The sequence below is a fragment of the Labeo rohita genome, chromosome 1 (assembly GCF_022985175.1).
Source record: "Labeo rohita strain BAU-BD-2019 chromosome 1, IGBB_LRoh.1.0, whole genome shotgun sequence".
In the NCBI taxonomy this organism is placed as follows: Eukaryota; Metazoa; Chordata; class Actinopteri; order Cypriniformes; family Cyprinidae; genus Labeo; species Labeo rohita.
The window spans coordinates 16264315-16286901 of record NC_066869.1 but is presented as its reverse complement, the minus strand read 5'-3'; the positions used below and the strand labels follow the sequence as shown (position 1 = coordinate 16286901).

Sequence of the window (22587 nt, the reverse complement as noted above, 5' to 3'; positions counted from 1 at the left end):
AGATGACAAAAGTATAGCATGCACTTTCAATTAACTCATACTGGTGCATTGCTCTAAATGCTAATATAGTTATTGTTCTTGGTGTGAGCAGGCCTTAATTCAGGGTTGCATGTGCCAGCCAAGCAACTGCCATTGACATGCTATGCATGTATAGTATAATATTTTGGTCATCTAAATAAAAAAAAAAATGTAATGATATTTTAGGATTTATGTTTACATGGTTTATTTTCTCCTTAAGAATCAGTAGCACCAAAATCAGTATTAATCATCCCTCCATCCACATTGGCTTGTGTCAGGATTATAAAACTTTATTTGCATTCATTTATTCAAAATCTGCCCCTTATGCATATGTAGCCGTTCGCATTTTTAAACATCTACCCGGATTGTGTCTCTCCTACCGATGTTTTTAATTTCTCGTTTTGGTACAGAAGCATCTCTGATCCAGCGCTCTCCATCCCCACGCGCCTCCACAGAGCCTTTGGCAATCTGCATGTGTTATTTACAGATTCTTTTCCATTATAAAAAACTAAAATGTTTGTAAAGAGCAGCACCTGATTGAATAAATGATGTTCTTGACTGTACAAAGATGTGGGTATTGTTTTGTTTATAGTGAGAAATCAACACCACTCTGAAACTTTTTTTTGCAATAAGATTTTATTGATCCCAGGGGAGTTTCAAGCTATAAATCAAATGATTAATTACTAACAAGCAGGCCTACATGGAATCTGGATCCACAGAGCTTTGCTGATGTTAATACATTAAGAATTTAATAATACATTGCAATAAAAGCATTGTGCATTTCGTTCTTCAAAAATCCACTAGGTCAGACTTCATGTAGGCCTGCTGATGGTAAACAAAAGTCTACTGTCTGGCAGTTTGGCTACTACATTATAAAGGAGCATTTTGTTTGCTATGAGCGAAATCAACGTAAAGGTGAATCGCTGCCGAAGGCTCTCTCCCCATCTGCTGAATGTTACAAGACTTTACTCTCAATACATGGACAGAGGAACCCATTGTCAGCTTTACACCAATATGATTCAAGAAAATCTCCCTTTGACAGGACTTTTAATCTGGCGGCACAAAGTATCATCATGCTGTAACAGGTCTCTTCTGAAATGTGGTGAGCTCTAGTGTGCCAAAAAACCCTTTGTTGCTGTTTAACACAGGCTGGTCCTCTAGTGTTAATATAAGCAGAGCTAATGATCTTTATTTATATGTGTGACCTCGTGACCTGTTTTGCTCAGTCAGTGGAAATCTGACTTTAAATAAGCTTTTAAAGTCAACATGAAATTGACTTTACGTATGTCCCTAAAGCATGTAAATATGCATGATTTGTAAATGTATGTTTTAAATTTTAAAAAATAAGAAATTACTTATTTCTGAGTCCCGTTCTACCATTTTGTGAAATAGATTTTCTCTTAAACTTACTGAAGTTAAAAAGCGTGTGACTGCCATTTCATGTTGACTTTAAATAGGACAAATGACCTATTGTGTTTCTCCAATTCAAGTAGATTTAAACAAGTAACAATCATCACTCCAATTATGATATGCATTTGTTTATAAAACAGCATCAATTTAGCTCAGTTGTTTTGCTGAGAATGTTATAGAAATGCTATCGTTTGCACTAATCGTTTTGTATATCAATGCTGTTGTCACATTCATCGAAAATGTGTGCTGGGAGAAATACAGCAATATCTCTGCTTTTAGAGAAATATATAAAATCCTCCATTAGACATAAATTATTAACTTTTCCCAACTAAAAACAAAGCAAATACATATGCCCACATCTAACCTCCTCCAAGCCTGTAATACTACTAGGAGAGCGTTTGCTTTCAATTGATGCCGATTTAGTCAAATATTCCCTAAGGGAACACGCATACACACGTGCAAGCACACTTCTTCAACATGCTAGAGTGCATTCAACCCAAATGCCGTCAATTCCATTGGAATTTGTTCACCGAGTGATTGCATCCGCCCCGTCCCCAACCAGTCTGCGAGTCTCCCCTTGACTTGTAAACTCAAAGAAATAATGGGGGGGGAAACCGGTGTCCCGAGTAGATGCAGTGCTTGTGTGGTGGCGGGGGGAAAGGGGCACGCGGGGTCGCCGCGACTCTCATTCGTCCTCGAAATTCTGATTGAGCAGGAAGTTTGCGGCCAGGTTCTCGTTCTTCTCACAGGCGAAGTACGCCTGGACCACCAGAGCTTCTGAAAACCCCAGAGCTTTTAACTGAGAGAGAAAGACGGACAGGTTAGATTAGACATTCTCTATTTGTGCAGCGCAACACAAAATAATTGTTTTTTTTTCTCAGATATTGTTTTATTCTGGTTTCCATTTTAAAGGTTTCATTAAATTTAATTAATTGGTTTTAAAAAATGTATTAATTAATTTAGTATTTTATTTTATTTTATTTTATAACTTCTAGTAAACAATTTCTCTGGTAAATATTCCTTAAAAAATAATGTTTTAATAATAATTTTATTAGTGGTTGTGCTACTATTATTATATTAATTGATGATAATCTGTCCATGGAAATCATAGGGGCCTAAGATAACTAAGACTCAAAACATTTATTATTCGAAACAAATATCTACAAAAAATTGTAATTATTATTTTTTTAAATTAAAAATGTATTACAAACTTGCTTAATTTCAGCTGTTTTTTTAAATAAAACATTTCTCATTTTTATTTAGCTTTACTTGATGTACTAAATATGTAAAACTTCAATTGAAATAAATAATAATAAATAAATAACTCATAATAACAAGTTATTATTATTATTTTAAATATTTTTAAAAGAATGCTCACCAAAGTACAGTAAGAAAAATAATATTCTGAAATATTTCAATTGGATTTTTTTTATTACAATATATTTTAAAATATATTTTTTTCCTGTGATGCAAAGCTGAATTTTCAACATCATTACTCCAGTCTTGAGTGTCACATGATCCTTCAGAAATTGTTCTAATATGCTGATTTGCTGCTCAAGAAACATTTCTGATTATAAATGCTGAAAACATTTATGCTGCTTCACATTTTTGTAGAAACCGCGATACAACACCATTTAAGTTTAATTAATAAAATTTATATTTTTATTTAGCAAGGATGCATTAAATTAAAAATTAAAAGTGACAGGTAACAGATTTTAAATGTTACAAAAATTTCCATTTCAAATAAACGCTGTTCTTTTGAAATTTCCTTAAAGTTTTCACAAAAAAATATGAAGCAGCAAAAACTGTTTTCAAACAGAAAACATACAAAGAAAAGCTCAAAATATTAGTTAAAAACTACAATAGTACCCTAACAATATTGGGTGTAAGTTAATATCTAATTGATGAAGGTTATTTCTAGGAATCTGCATTCTAACTCACCATACGTAAACACAAAAATGGTTCAAAATGGTACAAGGAATTCTGTGTTCTCTGGCCATCACTCACCCTCTCGATGGCTTCTTTCTCCTGTTGCGTCACCTGGATGTAACTCCCAGGTGCTGCTTCATCACCGATAGCACCTAAATCTGCAAACTCTCCGCCCTCTCCTCCCTCGCCTTCACCCTCGCCCACCGGTGCGTTCAACATCTGGATGAAGAGCTCCTGATGCTGGCTGATTTGCTGCCGTCAGCATGTGAATGAAACACGATCACAGTGAGTAACAAGCTTTTAGACAAACAGAATCGTGGAGGCTTTGTGCTTGAGATCACCTGCAGTAGTTCGGGGTTCTCCTGTCCCAGCTGCTGCAGGAGGGCCGGCAGTAAGGACGGGTTCTGCTGGATCACCTGCCTCATGCTCTGGAACTGCGGCTGAGAGCGCAGGAACTCCAAAGGATTCTCACCTAACAACATCAAACGCTCTGTCAACTCACTTGTCTGTCGTTATGGTATATAATATATCTGTAATGACTGCAATGTTGCAGTGATTTGAATGTGCATTTTATTTGATTAAAATCATTAAATGGCCATTAAAAGTTAATCGGCTGTACTGAAATGAGATAAGAAGAAACAAAATTACAGTAGTAAAAATGGCGTTTTGATTCCTTTCTGTCAATTAACAATTAATAACTTTGTTCTATTTATTTATAATTATTTTTAGAATGTTTTAGTGAAAAAACAGACTTTTAATGTTTTTTAAAGAAGTCTCTTTTGCTCACCAAGCATGCATTTATTTGATCCAAAGTACAGCAAAAAAAAAAAAAAAAAGAAGTGTTGAAGAAATATTGAAGTGTTAGAAGTGTTGAAATATTTTTATTGTTTCCAATAGCTGTTTTCTATTTGAATATATTTTAAAATGTAATTTATTCACTGCTGAATTTTTAGCATCATTTCTCCAGTCACATGATCCTCCAGAAATCATTCTAATATTCTGATTTGCTACTCAGAAAACATTTATTATGTTGAAAACAGCTAAGTAGAAGTTTGGGGTTAGTACGATTTTTTTTAAATTACTATTATTAATTATTTATTCAGCAAAGTTGTAATAAATTGATCAAAAGTGACAGTACTAACATATACAATGCTTCAACAAAATATATATTTTAAATAAGTGCCATTCTCTTTAACTCTCTCATCAACAAATCCTAAAGAATGATGCTAAAAAATTCAGCTTTGATCACAGGAATAAATTACTTTTTACAGTATATTCAAATTGAAAACAGTTTTTTGTATTGTAATTAGAGATGCACGATATTGGATTTTTGCCGATATCCGATATGCCGATATTTTTTCATCTCATTTTGGCCGATACCGATACCGATATATATCATTTTATTTGGAAAGTTAGTTTTTAACAATAACTTATTCGTTAGGATTAAATAAATAGTAATGAGTGGTTTACATTCAATCCCTTCTTTTTCATCAGTAGACTAGCATTATTTATGATCTGAATTTTGTAAATTAAGTTCACTTTTGCTATGTTATAAGCCGAACTTCGGATGCTTTCACTTTCGAATTCGCAATCTGAATACAACATTTCAAAACGAAAACAGAAAAGTAGAACTAAACTGGGTGACTGTGAGGGTGCTTTGCGGGACATGAACAGGACATAATTCATTGCTACAATTTCTTAATTCGTGCCTATGATTTATTAATTTATTAATTTGTAAAATGAGGGAACGAATTAATATGTAGTATTAATGAATTGTTAATTTATTCCCACGAAATATTTTATTTCCCACCCGCAATTTATCACAGTAAGAGATACGAAAACATGGATTAAAAGTGAATGACAAGAAAATAAACCTAAGAAATTAAAGGGTGAGACGGTGAGGATTTGGGAAAATAAAAATATTAAGTTATGTGGCAATTCGTGACCAACTGGCAAAACAGTACACTTTTTTTTTTTGCACAAGAATACCAACATGTTTACCTTCTCTGGTTTAACAAGCGGTCTTTTACCCTACTCGAAAACCAAATCCTCCGTCCGCCATCGTTTCCAGAATAGTCGCGTCCTTTTTGCCGTCACCACCTGGCTCGTGCTGACACTACAAATACAAACCAGGCTCTACACCCGAAGCGCTCACAACGAAAACTACTCTTCGCGTGATCAGTGAAATCCTGAATATGCCACGGCTTTGTAACTCTGTAACCCGCGCTGTATGGAGCAGTGCGACCACGTCAAATTTTAACTTGCACATTTAAAAAAAAAAAAAAAAAAAAAAGTGACAGTTTTGATCATTCTAGAGCCCTGCAATACAAAGGCATTCAACATGGAAAGAAAGTAATAGAAATGTAGTCACTAAGTCATGTTTAATTATAATTTCTAATTATTTTATACGGTGCACTGCGCTCTGACAGGGCTGCGGGACACGAACATAATTATTTCCTACAACTTGTTAATTCGTTCCTACGTTTTATTAATTTATTAATTTGTAAAATAAGGGAACGAATTAAAAAGTCGTATTAACGAATTCTTAATTTATTGCCACGAAATCTTTTATTTCCCACACGCAGTTTACCCGCATAAATGATCCGACAACATGGATTAAAAGTAAATGACAAGAAAACAAACCTGCGAAATTAAAGGGTGAGACGGTGATGATTTGTGAAAAGAAACTATAAATATTATTAAGTTTGTGGCAATTCGTGACCAACCGGGAAAACAGGACACACAGCCGCTTATGGCTTTAAATGTATTGGCTCGAACTGCATGAATCCAAAAGTATGGTCGCTACTAACATTTGCCTGCTAACCAATTATTTAACTTATAAAGAATGCTTTGTACCTCACTTGTGTCATATTCACGAAAAATGTTTCATATGAGCAACAGTGTGTTTTGCCGTTGCGCCGCCGAAGAAAGAGAATTCACTGACCGCGCGCCGTAATTACTTTTTATTTTAAATGCAGATCATGTCATGTGCAAACACAGCCATTGGGTTTCAAAATACAACAAAGAGCACCATAAAACCATTTAAAATGTGCATTTAGCGATCTAGTGACTGGATATGAAACAGGCAACAGTAAATTATCCCAAATGGAACAACGGCGCGCTTTCTCCTATAGCCGCTGCTGCCACTGCACGTGCTATTGCTATGCATCATTCTGTATGTGTATTCTCAGTTTAAATGCAGCGATACAAAACAGTGAATCTACTCCTCATTCAGTCAAAACTTTGCTTCAAGAATGAGCCACACTGCTGACGTGATCTAATCCCTAGCACACCCTTAGCACATGTGAGTTAACATATTCATCTTATCGGCAAAACATATCGGCATAATTTTTCATATCGGGCCGATGCCGATATTTACATTTGAAGTCATTATCGGCCGATTCCGATATCAGTCCGATAATATCGTGCATCCCTAATTGTAATAATATTTCACTATTTTTACTGTCATTTTGATCAAATACATGCAGACTTGGTGAGCAGAAGGGACTTCAAACTTTTGAATGGTAGCTCAAAATGATGGTCCCTCTCGTGGGAATAAACACCTGTTTAAGTGCATTTATTTCAAGCTTCATCTCACCTTCTGGGGGCTGTGTGTCTGTGGGGAGCTGAGCTGGAGCAGGACTGGTTTCCTGGACTGGGACAGTGGGGATCCCCTGAGACAGGACACAATAGTACATCAGATACACAAACATGCATGGAGCTCTCTTAAACACATACACAAGAATAATAAGAAAATAAGCAAGTGTAAATGCAGAGCATGTGACAACCACACTCACATTGAGAAGATACTCCACAGCACGGTGAGGGTTGTTATAACTGGCCTTAAGTGCTGCCACCACTTTATCTCTCTCATAGCCCATAGACATGATATTTGTGAGCATGGCATCGTACTCCTGACCTGTGACTGCGAAAGATGTGCATGAATATTTGAGAGACAAAAACCAACTCTATGTTTGTTGCTTCTTTACACATTAACTGCCAATTAACCATCAAGATTTTCATAATCAGGCTGATGAAGACAATCTCTCAGCATGAATTTATTACCTAATGTTGAAGATGCATCTTCCCCATCAGCCCCAAGACCTGAGCCACTGCAAAACAAACGTACATTATTTATTTTTGTATAGTACAAAAAGCTATGTACTAAGCTTTAAGTACTGAGCATAACTTAAAATTATGGTAAGCATTATATATAAGAATCAATTTTTTAAAAATATATTTTTGTTTACATTTTTTTTTCAATTTAAATGAATCTACACTACCAGTCAAACGTTTTTTTGCACAGTAAGATTTTTTTAAAGTCTTGTCTGCTCACCAAGTCTGCATTTATTTGATCCAAAGTACAGCAAAAACAGTAACATTTTGAAATATTTTTACTATTTAAAGTAACTGTTTTCTATTTGAATATATTTTAAAATGTAATTTATTTCTGTGATTTCAATGCTGAATTTTTAGCATCATTACTCCAGTCACATGATCCTTCAAAAATCATTCTAATATTCTGATACACTGCTCGAAAAACATTTATTATTATTATTATAATGAAAACAGCTGAGTAGAATTTTTGTCAGGTTTATTTGATGAACAGAAAGCATTTATCTGAAAAAGAAATCTTTTGTAACATTACAAAAAAAAAGAAATGTCTTTATCATCACTTTGGATCAATTTCAAGCATCCTTGCTAAATAAAAGTATTAATTTCTATAATTAGTTAATTATAGAAAAATATGTAAGGGATAATCAATGGTTTGGACGTGGAGGCAAAGAACCGCCCGACACGAAGCAGTGCATTTAAAATCCTTTAATGTGACTGCAAAACACATTTATCTGAATTAAAAGTCTTCTGCCACCAAGGCTGCATTTATGTATTTAAAATGACAGTAAAAATTGTGAAATATTATTACAATTTAAAAGAACTGTTTTCTGTTGGAATATATAGTAAAATATTTCTTGAATAGCAAATCAGCATATCTGAATGATTTCTGAAGAATCATGTGACACTGAAGACTGGAGTAATGATGCGAAAAATTTAGCTTTGATCACAGGAATGAATGACATTTTAAAATATATTCAAATAGAAAGTAGTTTTTTTTTAAGAAAAAAATATTTCCCGATATTTATTGCTTTTGCTTTGTATTTTTAATTATATTTAATATTTTAGATGCAAGACAGATTAAATAACAATGAAATACTATCTACTTTTGCACAATCCATTTTTTTTTTTTTTTTTTTTTTTTTAAAGAACTGTGATGTAAATAGTATAGAAAAATATACAAATTCTGAAACAATTCATGGTTGAGTCTCACCCGTCAGGACTCTGTACAGGCGAGACGGTCGCAGGAGGGTCATCTGAACCCTCGTCCCTGGGGATGGGCATGGCTGCAGGGGCCGGAACAGGAGGAGGAGGAGGAGGAGAAGAGGAGGAAGAGGATGGTGCAGGGGCAGATTTAGGTGGTTCTGAGGGTAGAGCGGGTGCTCCTGGTGCTTTTGTCTGGATTGAAAAAATAAAAATAAAAAATTTGGTCTACAGATCTTTTGATCTTCATTTTAAATCACATGGTAAGTGGTTAGTTTTCTGAAGCCTTACCTTTGACACCATCACCACCACGAAATTCTTCTCATCAATTTTGTACTCTTTGATGGGCGTATCATCCTGCAGGATTTTCCCAGCATAGATCAGCTTCTGTCCCGCTACGGGAAAACTTTCTGGGCCCTTCTCAGCCTCAATCTTCTCCTTCAATGCCTTCACCTGAGCCAAAACCATTAAACCAAAATCATACATTTACATCATCAAAGAAAAATAGATTGGATCATGGGTTTTTTGACAGCTATTTCAAGCCTGTCTTTTAATAATGTTGTTAGAACAATAATGTAGTGTAATCTGAAACTCTATTTTATTCTATAGTACATAAACCTGACAAACTAACTATCGCGAGTTACATTTATATTACACTATACAAGCATCTTTCTGTTATCTACACAGACAAGTATCTATATATCTATCTATCTATCGCCTTACACGCCCAGCTGATCCCCAATGACTAATAAATGACTCATAAACGCCACCTAAATCGCTCGGAATGTGCTTTTGTCGTGAACAGTTATTCGTTCAGAGTACTTCTACTTGTTGTTAGCGTATTAAATGAGCGTAAATAAGCCCGTAAATACCGTCTGGTCATCATCGATGTCTATTTGAATGGTCTGCTGCTGCAAAGTCTTCAGTGTGATCTGCATGGCTGCTCTGCCTTTTTCTTTTCCTTTTTTCTTGATTCGGGACCTTTAAGAACTTTTATATCCAGTGGAAATGTTTGACTTTGAAAGCGAGGGAGCGTTAATAAGCGTTTAGAGATGTTGCTCTCTAGCTAACAGGCTAAAAACACGCCTGTCAGGTGCGCTGCGTCATTTTCTTCGGCGGTGGCGGAGCGGAGGAAAGAGTTCGGACACAGCGACATCCTTCGGAAATGAGGGGAATGGCAGTTTGAATTCGTTTTTTGGCGTAATGCAGGAATACGAAAATAAAAATGTTATATTATCTTTTTATATTATAGAAATGGCCTCAGAAAAATACATTTATTTTAAATTTTCATTTATTTATTTATTAGCTTCTAAAACCTATTTAGGCTCTTTATTTATTTATTTATTTTACACTTAACACATTAATTTTTTTTTACATATTTAAAAAAATATCAAAACAAAGAATAACACTTTAATACTGAGGGTTTACATAATACAAAAAAAATAATGATTAATAAATAAATAAACAAAAAAAGATACAAATAAAATTAAATTAAAAGTTTTACTTTTCAATTATCTGTTATTAAATTAACTCTTTTGCAAATACAGTTGTACACAACTGGTCAAAAGTTTTTGAATAGTAAGATTTTTATTGTTTTTTTTTTTTTTTAAAAAAAGAAGTCTCTTCTGCTTGCAAAGCCTGCATTTATTTGATCTGAAGTACAGCAAAAACAGTAACAATTTTGAAATATTTTTACTATTTAAAATAAATGCTTTCTATTTGAATATATTTTCAAATGTCATTTATTCCTGTGATTTCAAAGCTGAATTTTTAGCAATTATACTGCTGCTCAAAAAACATTATTTATTTATTTATTTATTGTTATTATTATTATTGTTGTTGTTGAACAATTTAAAAGTATACTTGATCAATTTAAAGTATACTTGCTAAATAATCTATCTATCTATCTATCTATCTATCTATCTATCTATCTATCTATCTATCTATTTATCTGTCTGTCTGTCTATCTATCTCTTTTATCGGTACACTTCAAATAAAGCCAATGAACATAAAACTTAACCGTAATTACCTTAAAACATGGTTTAGAATGACTCCTTTTGGTTTTGTGTATGTGAAATTTACCAAATAAAATCATAAGATTCACCTTGGAAATTAATTATATTAAATATATTTTTGATTCAAATTGTATAAAACATCTTGTACGTTATATTAAAATTATAGATTAAATTAGAAAAATTACAATTATTGCAAAAATAAATGAAATAACATACAAAATAAATCATACCTTTTTTGGAATCGCAACAGTCAAATAAATAAATAAATATTTTTAAAATGTTTTTATCAATTCCCAAAGATTTTTATAAAGTATAATTATAAACACATACGTTGTGAAGGGTTATAAAACGATTTCTCGAATCATGTTAGATATACAAGAGCGAAATAGGTCTCCTTGTGTTCAAAAATGTGTTGTTTCAGTGTTTGCGTCAGCTTTCAGTACAAAAACTACATTAACCACAATCCACAGAACAACCCACTTCCGGTCCAAGAGTTTGTAAACAATGAAAGGAGATATGGAGTCGTCAAGAGGTCTTACCTAAAAATATTGCCCTGTACAGACCATAATAAATGCATATTATATGTCACGCACGCCGTGCACACCCGTAAGGATTAAAGGAAACGGGACGTATAGGTTTTCAAGGATTCCCGCTTTTTAAAATATCTTTTTGTGTGTGTGAAAATCGGACCGCTGGCTAGCGAGGCGTTTGTTTTTCTACATACTAGACAGACATCAGACACAACGGGCTGCAGAAAGGACGATCCCTAAACACAACCGAAGCCTGGCGAGTTTTTTAAAAGCCACCTAGACGTGATTTTGGAGGGTTTGTCGTGTCGTGCAGGCTCAGCTCAATGGGGAACTGTCTGTCTTCTCAAGGCGCTGATGATCTGTCCCTGCTGAACGAGTCCGAGGGGGCGAGTCTGCCCGGAGAGCCTCCGCCACCCTACCAGGTACCACATACAAGACTACAACACTGTCCGACAGGCATTCTGCTGTTTACCATACAGTCTAGACTACAGACAAGCTCACATTGTGTGCTATATATTATAGCAGCAATAGCAATGGCTTTGTAACTATGATCCTGATCTGAAAAGGAATAGGAAAAGTTTGCTCAAGGCAGGTTTTGAGAAATGCTGTTTGTCATAGATGTTAATCTTTGGTAGGTTATATTGATTGAGACTTCTGACTAAAAAAAACATAGTGCTTAGGTACTGCAATGGAAGTAAATACCATATTAAGAAAGGCTTTAATAATAAGATAATGATAAGCTCATATTATTGAAAGCCTGCCATACATTTTAAGGAAACTGTGTGTTAACTAACATTAGCGAACAACGAATAATACATTTATTACAGTGTTTATTCATCTTTGTTAATGTTAGTTATTAAAAATACAGTTGTTCAATTGTTTGTTCATGTTAGTTCAGAGTGCATTAACTAATGTTAACAGACACAACTTGCACTTTTTAAATAATGCATTAATAAATGGCAAAATTAACATTAATTTAATTAATGCTGTAGAAGTATTGTTTATTCTTATTTTATGTTGTTGTTAACTAATGTTAATCAACCTTATTATAAAGTGTTACCATTACAACAAATCTGTGCTCATGTCTTTGCAAATACAAAATTGCAGCATAACATAGTTTCTTTAATTATTTTTAAGAATAAATACTGAATAACGAAATAAAAAGTACAGTAAATTATTTAACAGTTCAGAGAATGTGATATAAAGAACAAAAAGTAATATATATAATATTCATTTGTATAGCATTCAAAAATGTACTTTAAGTGTTTTTAAAAAGATCAGTGTTACATATTTAAGTCATTCTGGACTTGTGAATGCAAAATTTTACAAAAATAATTAAAAGGTTAATGGTAATTTTTTTTTTTTTTTTAGAAAAAGTTTGGGTTTTATAAATGTAAAATATTAGGTTTTAAATTTTTCGCTGTACTTTCCAGGTAAAATCAATCTAAAAATGAAAAATCTTTTAAAAAATTAATAAATTTTAAAAATCATTGATCTTCCGCTGGTGTGTTGCAGAAAGTACATTAATTTACAGGATAACGTCAATTAATATTTTTTGTCATTTCTTTTTGTTGTTCAAAACAGTTTGAAAAGAGTGTTTTTGCCATGATGCTACAGAAATTTTTTTGGCTTCCCAAAGAACCTTTCAGTGAACAGTTCTTAAAAGAACCATTTTATCTTAGTGTGATTTAAATAATCTAAGACGACTTTTTCCTCTATAAAGAACTACTTTGTTCAGTGAAAAGATTCCATGGTTGTTAAAGGTTCTTCATGGAACCATTGATGCCTATAAAGAACCTTTTTTTTTTAGGTCAAGTCAAGTCACCTTTATTTATATAGTGCGTTTAAACAATACAGATTGTGTAAGCCTATCATAATCCTATCTGTGTCTGTGTGTGCTCCAACCACATGTGGCTTGTATTAATTATGTGTGATCAAACGCTCTTGTGACCACAGGAACGGGCGCAGGTGCCAGTGTACCATCCCACGCCCAGTCAGACGCGGTTGGCCACTCAGCTGACTGAGGAGGAGCAGGTCCGTATCGCGCAGCGCATCGGCCTCATCCAACACCTGCCCCGTGGGATCTTCGACCCGGGCTCGGAGCCGTCCGACAAGAAGATCAAAGAGTGCGTAATATCCAGAAAACAAGTGAAAACAGCCTTCTAATTTAGCTGGTTGCACGTAAAAACGTTTTACGTTTCTCCCCACAGGTGTGTGATCTGCATGATGGACTTTGAGTACGGCGACCCGATCCGGTTCCTGCCCTGCATGCACATCTATCACGTGGACTGCATTGACGCCTGGCTCATGCGCTCCTTCACTTGCCCTTCCTGTATGGAGCCCGTCGATGCTGCGCTGCTGTCTTCCTACGAGACGAACTGAGAGTGCCTGCGCATGCCGAGAGACGTGCCAATGAGTCTGCCAAGAGCCCCCGAAACGCTTGGGACAGTAGATTGAACAAATGAAGGTGGTGTGACTGTGTGTGTGTGTGTTCAGAGACTGTAAAACAGGATCCAGTGTTAGGCCCCCGGAAGGATGTTTAAAACCTCTCACTTGCATGTTAAAGCGCTTTTTGAAAACATATACATGTAATTGATGTAAAGTGAAGTTTAGCAAGAAGCAGAAGCTTCTCTAATGAAGATAGAGTGTTTCAAATGTGAGAGCAAATTAGGGTTAAATGAATTAATTGTATACGTTTTTCCTTTTCGTTCTAACCAAATTCATGAAATGTGCAATATATGCGAGAGGGACTCGTGTCCTTCTGATCGGAACCCGCCCGTCGCCAAAATTCCGCCAATGAGATTGTCCGTTTTTGAATTTGCTGAGTCCGTGGGCGGAGTTTTATTCCTGCAGGCTGTGAATGTGCCTTTTATGGCTCACAATTAGAATGCTGAAGAACCTTCATTACATGAGAGAATCTAATTTACAAGAAAACGTGCCATGGTAATGTTTTACTTGCAATCTTGTGATGCACTAACTGGTGTTTGAGGTGGTAGTTTTACATACTTTTTCTGTCATTTTCTTTCCTCGACCACTACGGATGGGTGCATCCACATCTAAATGGCTTAATAAATGCATTGTGATATGCGTCGTTTTGTGTTTTATCGTAATGGGGTCGGTGATGAGGTTGTTTAGTGGTAGACTCGTCAGCTGCTGTTTTCCAGGATCTGGGATGTAAGTTGCCTTTTTACACTGGTTTTGGATCATCTTTCCCCTAAATGCTTGTTTTTGGTGTTACATGTTGGATCCTGTATGTCCCCATTAGCTTTGCCTTGCCTTGTCTGATAGAAGTGTGGGGACTGTGTTTAGTAGTTTTCTTTCTTTATTTTTAGGATAATAATGATACAATCACCAAACTTTGTGCACCTTTCAAATGTCGCTGACTTAAAGTCAGCCTTTACAGTGGAAGCTTTAAAGTTATTCCTTGCTGTTTTCCTGATTAATGCAAACTTTTTTGTTTTTGAACATGGAAAAAAATGAAGTGAAAAAAGGAGACATGCTTCAGTCAGTTTTGATACTGTTCGTATTGTCTTTTCTGTATGTTAAGCTGAATATATGATCTTATACCTGTCACAGTTTGAACTGCTTGTGCAAAAGGAAGATTTTCACCTTTGTTGTTTTGTTTGCTCAGTTAGTGTGCTGGATTATAATGTTAATCAGCCTGAACTGTGTTAAGAACCCCATGTTTAGCCTGAAACTATATTCATAAAATATTTCATCCTGCTCAAGCTTCCCTCTGTATCTCTGTACTAAACCATCGTGACTTAAAATGTGATTGAATACCAAGAACAGTGTCTGAAAATCTCGAAATCAACCTGTTATTGCACTTAGGTATCATATTGGATGAATTACTTCATTTTCTATTAATGATTCAGAACTCAAATGTAGCTTTAGCACAACGCAGTTGTAAACATAAATGTAATAATCCTGTGAAGTACAATCATCACAACATTTTCTTTGAAAATAAATTAATTTTTAAAAAAAGAGTTGCTTGTTGGTGCCATTTAAATGTAAGTTTGCCAACAAAACGTTATCAGACATGCTATTGAAATTATGTGTTTTGTTTATGTGCAATAATGGCACAAAAATGGGATTATAACACAATAAAGGTTGCCAAATTCTTCCATATCTAAGTTTTGTGTGATTCTGTCTTGCGAATATGTAAGTGAACAATGCACGAGAGAAATACTTAACTCTCTATCCACTACTCACCCAACAAGTTATATTACCATTAGAAGTGTATTTACACTTCCAGCTACTGAGAAATACAATCTAAACAATTACTTCTGGAATATTCTCGTTCAATGAAAGTAGTTGGTACAGTCCGGCTGAGTCATCAGCGTAATCAACGCACTTCCGTTCGCAACTGGCCACCCGAGACGGGCCATTTTGGATCTAATTTCTCTTCATTTCAGCGCGGTGCTTCTGCCATCGCGGAGCCAAAATGGCGGAATGTGCAACTGCCGCTTTGGTGTATTCCAACTGACTTGAGCGCAAGATGGCAGCTTCAGTGGAAGACGAGTTTGAAGATGCGCCTGATGTAGAGCCTTTAGAGCCGACATTAAAGAACATTATAGAGCAGAAATCACTTAAATGGATATTTGTCGGTGGTAAAGGTGGCGTGGGCAAGACAACATGCAGGTGGGTGAATAAACGTCGGGGTTTTACAGTTGAGAGGCTGTTAGCTGTCAGTGCTGCTTTAGCAACACAACACACATTAGTCATTCAAACATAATTGCTGTGTTGCTTTATTAAAATAAACAGGTTAAAACATTACGAAACCTCACGTGTCTCTTCAAATGTATGTTTAAAAACGAACAAATGACAAAACAATTCTCTAAAATACAATCTGCCAGCCAACCTTACTGTCCAGATGGTAATTTATGATATTTCATAAAAATACCAAACGTAGTTTTCCTTGTGAATAATATTTATTCACAATAATTAATTGGTTATTAAATTAATTATTTTAAAAATATTGTTTATTAAAATATTACAGAAAGACAGAGACATAAATGAAAACTGGTGATGTTAATAATCTAAGCAGCTCATATTTACATTTTTATCATAAAAATGTGTTTTTACCGCAACAGGTGCTTGTAAAATCACAAAATGTGTTCTTAAATGTGTTTATTTTCCTTATTGAACTGATTCACCATTCGTGGTCAAGTTAAAATGTCATTTTTATTTTTATTTTTGGTTAAAAAATACCATTTTTTAAAAGTTTGCCTCGACCAAATGCTGTTTGAATGCTTATGTTTTGTCTGTATGTGACTTATTCTATCTAGAATAAGTGTTGTTTATTAAGTTCTTATTTGTTGATTTATTTTTGGCTGTTGTGTTGCAGCTGCAGTCTGGCGGTTCAGTTAGCGGCGGTGCGAGAGAGCGTCCTCATCATATCCACAGATCCAGCACACAACATCTCAGATGCATTCGACCAGAAGTTCTCCAAGGTGCCCACCAAAGTCAAGGGCTACGACAACCTTTTTGCCATGGTACGTTATCAGCGGCACACACTAATAGCCGTGTGTACACTAAAAACACCACAACATTCACCAACATCACCTACTCGGTCTGTAAACACAATATAGTGGTTATAGTCAACAAAGTCATTGTAAATATTCAGTATTTCGCTCAGCTCTGGATGTCATGCATCTCTGTTAATCCCAGCGTCAGTTTAATGTTGAAACACGTGGCACTTGCTTAAGATTGTATGATTCACTTCAGGAACTTGTGCTGTTCTTGCCTAAAATACAAATCACATCCTCTTCTGTTATAACCGTGAAGATAATGCAAGAAAATGGAAGGGGAAGATATAAAGAGCTTGTACAAACAATGAATTATTATCTAGTTTATTATTTGCATTTTAGTTTTATATATCCATGTTTAGATGATGAAATCCACGAGGTAATACTCAATTCTCCATCGTTGTGTCTCTCTGTAGGAGATTGACCCCAGTCTGGGTGTGGCGGAGCTTCCCGATGAGTTCTTCGAGGAGGACAACATGCTCAGTATGGGGAAGAAAATGATGCAGGAAGCCATGAGTGCTTTTCCCGGTATCGACGAGGCCATGAGCTACGCGGAGGTCATGAGGTCAGACTCACACAGCAGTTTGTGTTGCACTGTTGTCCTGGGGGTTTTTAGACCAGATGTGTTTTCAGCCGTCATCAGCATTTCAAACACTTCTTTAATAGAGTTGTAAGTTGAGAATGAAACAAACAGGCTCCAAAATGAATCGCAGCATTATAAACTTACCTTCAAAGCAAAACAGGAAATCTGGCAGAAGACAAAAGTTAAAGTGTGTACTTGTTGTGTTTCATAAGGCAATGAAGTACTGTGAATTACATAATTCAATAAAAAAACTTCTACAATAAAAAAAAAAATAGGCTTTATCTTGGCCTTTTAATGCAGTAACACTGTTCCACAAGTAGGTGGCGAACCACCCACAGTCACTGTTCAAACAAAACACTCAATAGTCATTTTTAAGTATTTAATTTTATTTTAAATATGTATAAATATGTATGGTGTAAATAACCATTTACTTATTATTATTATTATTGTTATTATAATATAAATAAATTAGTAAATTATAAAAATAAATTCATACATTTATTTCATTCCTTTTAATATTTGTTAAATTTATCTCATTCACAAATATTACAGTATTTATTATAATAATTAATTATATATTCATTCATATATATATATATATATATATATATATATATATATAGTAAGTTTTTTTTTTTTTTGTTTGTTTGTTTGTTTTTTCTAATAACTGATTCTATTTGAATCTATTTTAAAATGTAATTTATTCCTGCGATATCAAAGCCTTGGTGACCATAAAACACTTTTTTAAAAAAATAATTCATGTTATTATGATGCATTTATTAATATAATAATGATGCAAATAATGTAATAAATTATAGAAATAAATTTGGACATTTCATTTCTTCAGAAATCATTTCAGTATGCCTATTTAGTATTTGTTAATTTCTCATTCACAGATATTACAGTATTTATTATAATTAATAATAATAATAATAATAATAATAATGAAGTACTATTAAATATACCATAAATTAATTAATTAGTAATATTGAGGGAGTTTTATTTTTTTAAATAACTGTTTTCTTTTTAAATGTATTTTAAAATGTAATTTATTCCTGTGATATTAAAGCCTTGGTAAGCATGAAAAAAAGATATATATATATATATATATATATATATATGTATAATGTATTTATTAATATAATTTCTTCCGTTCTCATCTCTTTTTCTACTTTTTATAGGTTAGTGAAAGGCATGAATTTTTCAGTGGTGGTTTTTGACACGGCCCCTACAGGACACACTCTGCGTCTGCTTAACTTCCCCACCATCGTGGAGAGAGGGCTTGGCCGGCTCATGCAGATCAAGAACCAGATCAGCCCCTTCATCTCACAGGTATCAGCACTGCATTCTGGGTATTGCTGTATATTAAAATAGCACTGGAATATGCTAGTGTAGTGTGGAGAAATGTATGAATGTTAATGAAATATTAGTTTTACATGTATTCTCTCAAACCTTTGCAGATGTGTAACATGTTGGGCCTGGGAGACATGAATGCAGATCAGCTGGCGTCTAAACTGGAAGAGACGCTCCCTGTCATCCGCTCAGTCAGCGAGCAGTTTAAAGACCCGGTGAGTGTCATTCCACAGTAGTCTGTGTTAATGTCTAATCAGAAAGATAAAAGTTGATGCCTAATTGTTGATTCCTTTTTGCATACAGGAGCAGACAACGTTTATCTGCGTGTGCATCGCAGAGTTCCTGTCTCTGTACGAGACGGAGCGTTTGATTCAGGAGCTGGCCAAGTGTCGCATCGACACGCATAACATCATCGTCAACCAGCTGGTTTTCCCCGACATCGAGCGGCCCTGTAAGATGTGTGAAGCCCGACACAAGATTCAGTCCAAGTACCTGGACCAGGTGTGTGTTTATGGTGAATTATGACAAAGTACATTTAATGACATGTCATTTAAACTGTATAGAAACCCATAACACGTTTTCTGTTCTTAATTGAGTGTCAGTGGATATTCTTTTCTTGTCACTTTTGTCTTTATGGTAAAACTTGATTTATAAGATAAAATGTAAGTCAGATCTAACAAATGCATAATTTACTTTAGTTACAGTTTACCGCACTTTCAGGAATTTAATCAAGTCTCATTTCTTTAATCTCTCACTTTCCTTTCTGTTCTGTTTCTTCCTTTTCATCCCTTTTTCCACTTCCTTTTGTTGTTTATATTTTTTCCTTTCCTTTCTTTTCCTGTCTTACCTTTTCCTACTCTTTTCCTTTTCATCTTCTCTTTTCTGTTCTTCTTTTTTTTTTTTCCTTTTTCTTTTCCTTTTCCCTATCTTACTTTACTCTTCTTCCCTTTGTCCCGCTTTTCCCTTCTCTTCTTCTTTTTCCTTTGGACTTTTATTTTCTTTATCCTCCTCTACATTCCCTTTCCTTTTACACTTCTTTTCCCTCTTCCTTTGTTTTCCTCAATATTTTTCTTCTCCTCTTATTTGTACTTTTTCTTGTTTCCTATCCTTTCCTTTCCTGTCCTGTCCTTCCCTTTCCTTTCTTTTTTTCTTCCTTACCTTTCCTGTCTAATTCTTTCCTTTCTGTCTTTTTCCCTTTCCTTATCTTTCTTTTCCTTTCCTGTCTATTCCTTTCCTTTGTCTTTTTCCTCTGTCCTTTCCTGTGCTGTCCTTTCTTCTTTTCCTCTCTTTTGTTTCTTTTCCCTTTTTTATTTCCTTTCCTGTCTTTTCGGTTTTCCCTTTCCTTCTTTACCCTTTCTTTTCCGTTCTCACTTTTTTCTTGTTTTTCCTTAATCATTAACTTTTTACTTTTCCTTTTGTTTTCCTCTGCCGTTTTCTTTTTTCTCTTTGCATTTCCTTGTTTCTTTTCCTCTTGCTTTTTGTTCTTTTTTTGCCTTTATCCCTGTCATTTTCCTCTTCCCTTACCCCTTGTCTTTTCACGTCCCTGTTTTCTTTCCTCTCTCTTTTCCTGTTCTTCCTTTCTTCACTTTCTCTCTCTCTCTCTCTCTCTTGCTCTCTCTTTCACTCGCTCTCTCTCTCTTGCGCACTCTCTCTCTATTTATCAGATGGAGGATTTATATGAAGATTTCCACATAGTAAAGTTGCCTCTGCTGCCCCACGAGGTTCGAGGAGCGGACAAGGTCAATACTTTCTCCAAGCAGCTGCTGGAACCCTACAGCCCGCCCAAGAAGTGACTTAAATAATTTCCACGGATCAAACACACAGCATCGCATCCCTCGTCCCCAATACATGCATCCCTCTGGTGTTCACACACACACACATACCCCTTCTTTTTCCCCCTCTCACTGTCTCTCTACTCTCTTTAATTTTTCTGGTCATGTAATAACTGACGCCACCATGTTGCTCCAGTGATCCGTTATGAATGTCGGCCGAGAGTTAAGCGGCCTGTTTAGAAACTTAGTCTTGATGGTTTATGTTGCTTTGTGATGATGTATTTAAGCATAAGAAACACTCATTCCTGATGCGTGTTTGAGAAAGGAAATTCAAGCTTATATCACCACAGGAATGCACATCTGGACTCTGATTCAACAGTTGAACAGAAGTAGTATCAGTGTCAATGTCTGTTACTAGTTCAGTTTAACCTGGCACGTCTGATTTAGGATCAGTGAAAAACCTTTTGTTTGAGATTTTGGTCAATATTAATAGACTTTATTTTGGTTCCTGAACTGGTCAGTATTGTTGTACATTGAGAGGGTCCAAACTTGAGGAGGTGATGCATATTTAGTGAGTTTAAGGGATAGTACACCCCAAAATAGTTAATTTTGTCATTTTGTTTTGTTTTGTTTTACTCACTTAGGTTGTTCCAAGCCTTAGTTTTTTTAATGCAATGCAAAATTGTCTTTTTGCGTTTCATGCAAAAATTATAAACAGCAGACAAGCTTGTAACAGCAAGGGTGAGTAAATAATGACTACATTTTCATTTCTGGATGAAGTATCCATTTAAACTTGCATTTACTCGACATGTATTTGCAGTGAACCAAACTGTAATTACTGTGTATAAACATTGTGATTCAACTGATCTAATTTAATATTTGCAGTTAAAGTGATGTATTTATATAGACTTGATTTAAGATCATTTCCGTTCAAATCTTCAGTAACATTTATTTGAGAGACGTCTGTTTCTGGTTCTGGGTTGTGAAGTATATATAGATGCGGTCAGATGTCTTGTTATTCCTTTCTCTTCTGTTCTTCTACTAATCATTTGGCAGTAATGTCTGCATGCATCAAAACACAGGAACACACACCTTACAAGGAGATCAGATGCTCGCTGCAAAAACACTGCAACCTGTCAGCCAAGACAACAACTACACAATACTATACCATGCTGGTTAAGTGTGTTTTCCTGCTTTTATCGTCCTGTAATTTCACGGCATGAAGCAGAGGGCTCCTTAGTTCAAGAAAGCCAGGGACAAGAACTCACAAACTTGACAGTACATCAGACTGAAAGATTTGAGTCTTTTATCAGTTATTGGTCAGTTTTGTTAAAGTTTCTTTGTTCTCTTATAACTTGTTACTGCCTTTCCAAATTTGGCTTCTTTTTGTAGAAGCACACCAAGTTTCAAAGCAAATAAAACACTATCCTCCATCTACTGCAGTAGGCGTTTCTGTTCAGTTATTTATGTGAATACAAACATTTTGTGTTTCTCTAGGGGCTGAAATATTTTACATCGTATCCAAACAGCATCTTGAGTGCAGAAGTGGTACACTAACACCATTCAAAAAATGCAGTTGTTTAGGACAACCGGTTAACGGTTATGAGTGGAATTTTACCGTTCAAATGTATGGAATCTGTAAGATATTTAAAGTCCATGTAAAGCCAATTCAGAGAATTGTTTCTATACACATCATAAATGTTAGAAATGTACTGTACTAAAAACACGTTTGAACGGCTGTGAACTATGTAGTATTGAATTATGGAGTTTGTCCGTTAAACAGTTTTTCATCATGAAATCAACGCACTGGAGCCAATTTGGCTGGGTGGTTAATAACACATTGTTTTGTGGTATGACAAATTAGAAACTTGATTGATTCAGAAATTCGGAATTTGATATTGCTTTACACAGACTTTAAATGTTATTGAAAGTTTTTTATGCTTAGCAAGGCTACATGTATTTTATCACAATTTGTCTGATCAGTGATCACTTCTTTTCATCAGTGATCATCTACACAGATTAAAAGAGTAATATAGCAAAATGTTACAATTTGAAATGACTTTTTTTATTGTAATATATTTTCAATTGTAGGCCTTTAGAAATTACTCAGATATGCAATTTGCTGCTCAAGAA

The 22587-nt window shown here is 34.9% G+C and overlaps 3 protein-coding genes across 3 annotated transcripts; 2 read left to right on the top strand and 1 right to left on the bottom strand.

The window, feature by feature from the left end:
* On the bottom strand, positions 1 to 9807 carry rad23aa (RAD23 homolog A, nucleotide excision repair protein a). Its single transcript, XM_051118189.1, has 9 exons — positions 9546 to 9807; positions 8965 to 9126; positions 8684 to 8868; positions 7423 to 7469; positions 7155 to 7282; positions 6956 to 7031; positions 3699 to 3829; positions 3436 to 3609; positions 1 to 2227 (listed from the first exon to the last, which is right to left on the bottom strand). Exons 1-9 carry the CDS (start codon positions 9609 to 9611, stop codon positions 2114 to 2116), a joined length of 1083 nt encoding a protein of 360 aa, XP_050974146.1. The 5' UTR covers positions 9612 to 9807; the 3' UTR covers positions 1 to 2113.
* Positions 9808 to 11155: 1348 nt separating this feature from the next.
* Positions 11156 to 15346, top strand: rnf11a (ring finger protein 11a). Its single transcript, XM_051119916.1, has 3 exons — positions 11156 to 11640; positions 13175 to 13344; positions 13429 to 15346. The coding sequence occupies exons 1-3, from the start codon at positions 11542 to 11544 to the stop codon at positions 13598 to 13600; spliced, it is 441 nt and encodes a 146-aa protein (XP_050975873.1). The 5' UTR covers positions 11156 to 11541; the 3' UTR covers positions 13601 to 15346.
* A 306-nt stretch (positions 15347 to 15652) lies between these two features.
* On the top strand, positions 15653 to 21896 carry get3 (guided entry of tail-anchored proteins factor 3, ATPase). The gene is made up of 7 exons (XM_051118240.1): positions 15653 to 15859; positions 16566 to 16713; positions 17163 to 17311; positions 18511 to 18661; positions 18790 to 18897; positions 18986 to 19183; positions 20347 to 21896. Exons 1-7 carry the CDS (start codon positions 15717 to 15719, stop codon positions 20473 to 20475), a joined length of 1026 nt encoding a protein of 341 aa, XP_050974197.1. The 5' UTR covers positions 15653 to 15716; the 3' UTR covers positions 20476 to 21896.
* The last annotated feature ends 691 nt before the right edge of the window (positions 21897 to 22587 follow it).

Coding starts and splice junctions, on each gene's coding strand:
- rad23aa (XM_051118189.1), bottom strand. CDS start 9,611: ATGCAGATCACACTGAAGACTTTGCAGCAGCAGACCATTCAAATAGAC. Junction 7,470..8,683: donor CCTGTACAGAGTCCTGACGG/GTGAGACTCAAC, acceptor TTTGTTTTGCAG/TGGCTCAGGTCTTGGGGCTG. Junction 2,228..3,435: donor AGAAAGAAGCCATCGAGAGG/GTGAGTGATGGC, acceptor TTTCTCTCTCAG/TTAAAAGCTCTGGGGTTTTC.
- rnf11a (XM_051119916.1), top strand. CDS start 11,542: ATGGGGAACTGTCTGTCTTCTCAAGGCGCTGATGATCTGTCCCTGCTG. Junction 11,641..13,174: donor AGCCTCCGCCACCCTACCAG/GTACCACATACA, acceptor TTGTGACCACAG/GAACGGGCGCAGGTGCCAGT. Junction 13,345..13,428: donor TCCGACAAGAAGATCAAAGA/GTGCGTAATATC, acceptor TTCTCCCCACAG/GTGTGTGATCTGCATGATGG.
- get3 (XM_051118240.1), top strand. CDS start 15,717: ATGGCAGCTTCAGTGGAAGACGAGTTTGAAGATGCGCCTGATGTAGAG. Junction 16,714..17,162: donor ACGACAACCTTTTTGCCATG/GTACGTTATCAG, acceptor GTCTCTCTGTAG/GAGATTGACCCCAGTCTGGG. Junction 18,662..18,789: donor TCAGCCCCTTCATCTCACAG/GTATCAGCACTG, acceptor AAACCTTTGCAG/ATGTGTAACATGTTGGGCCT.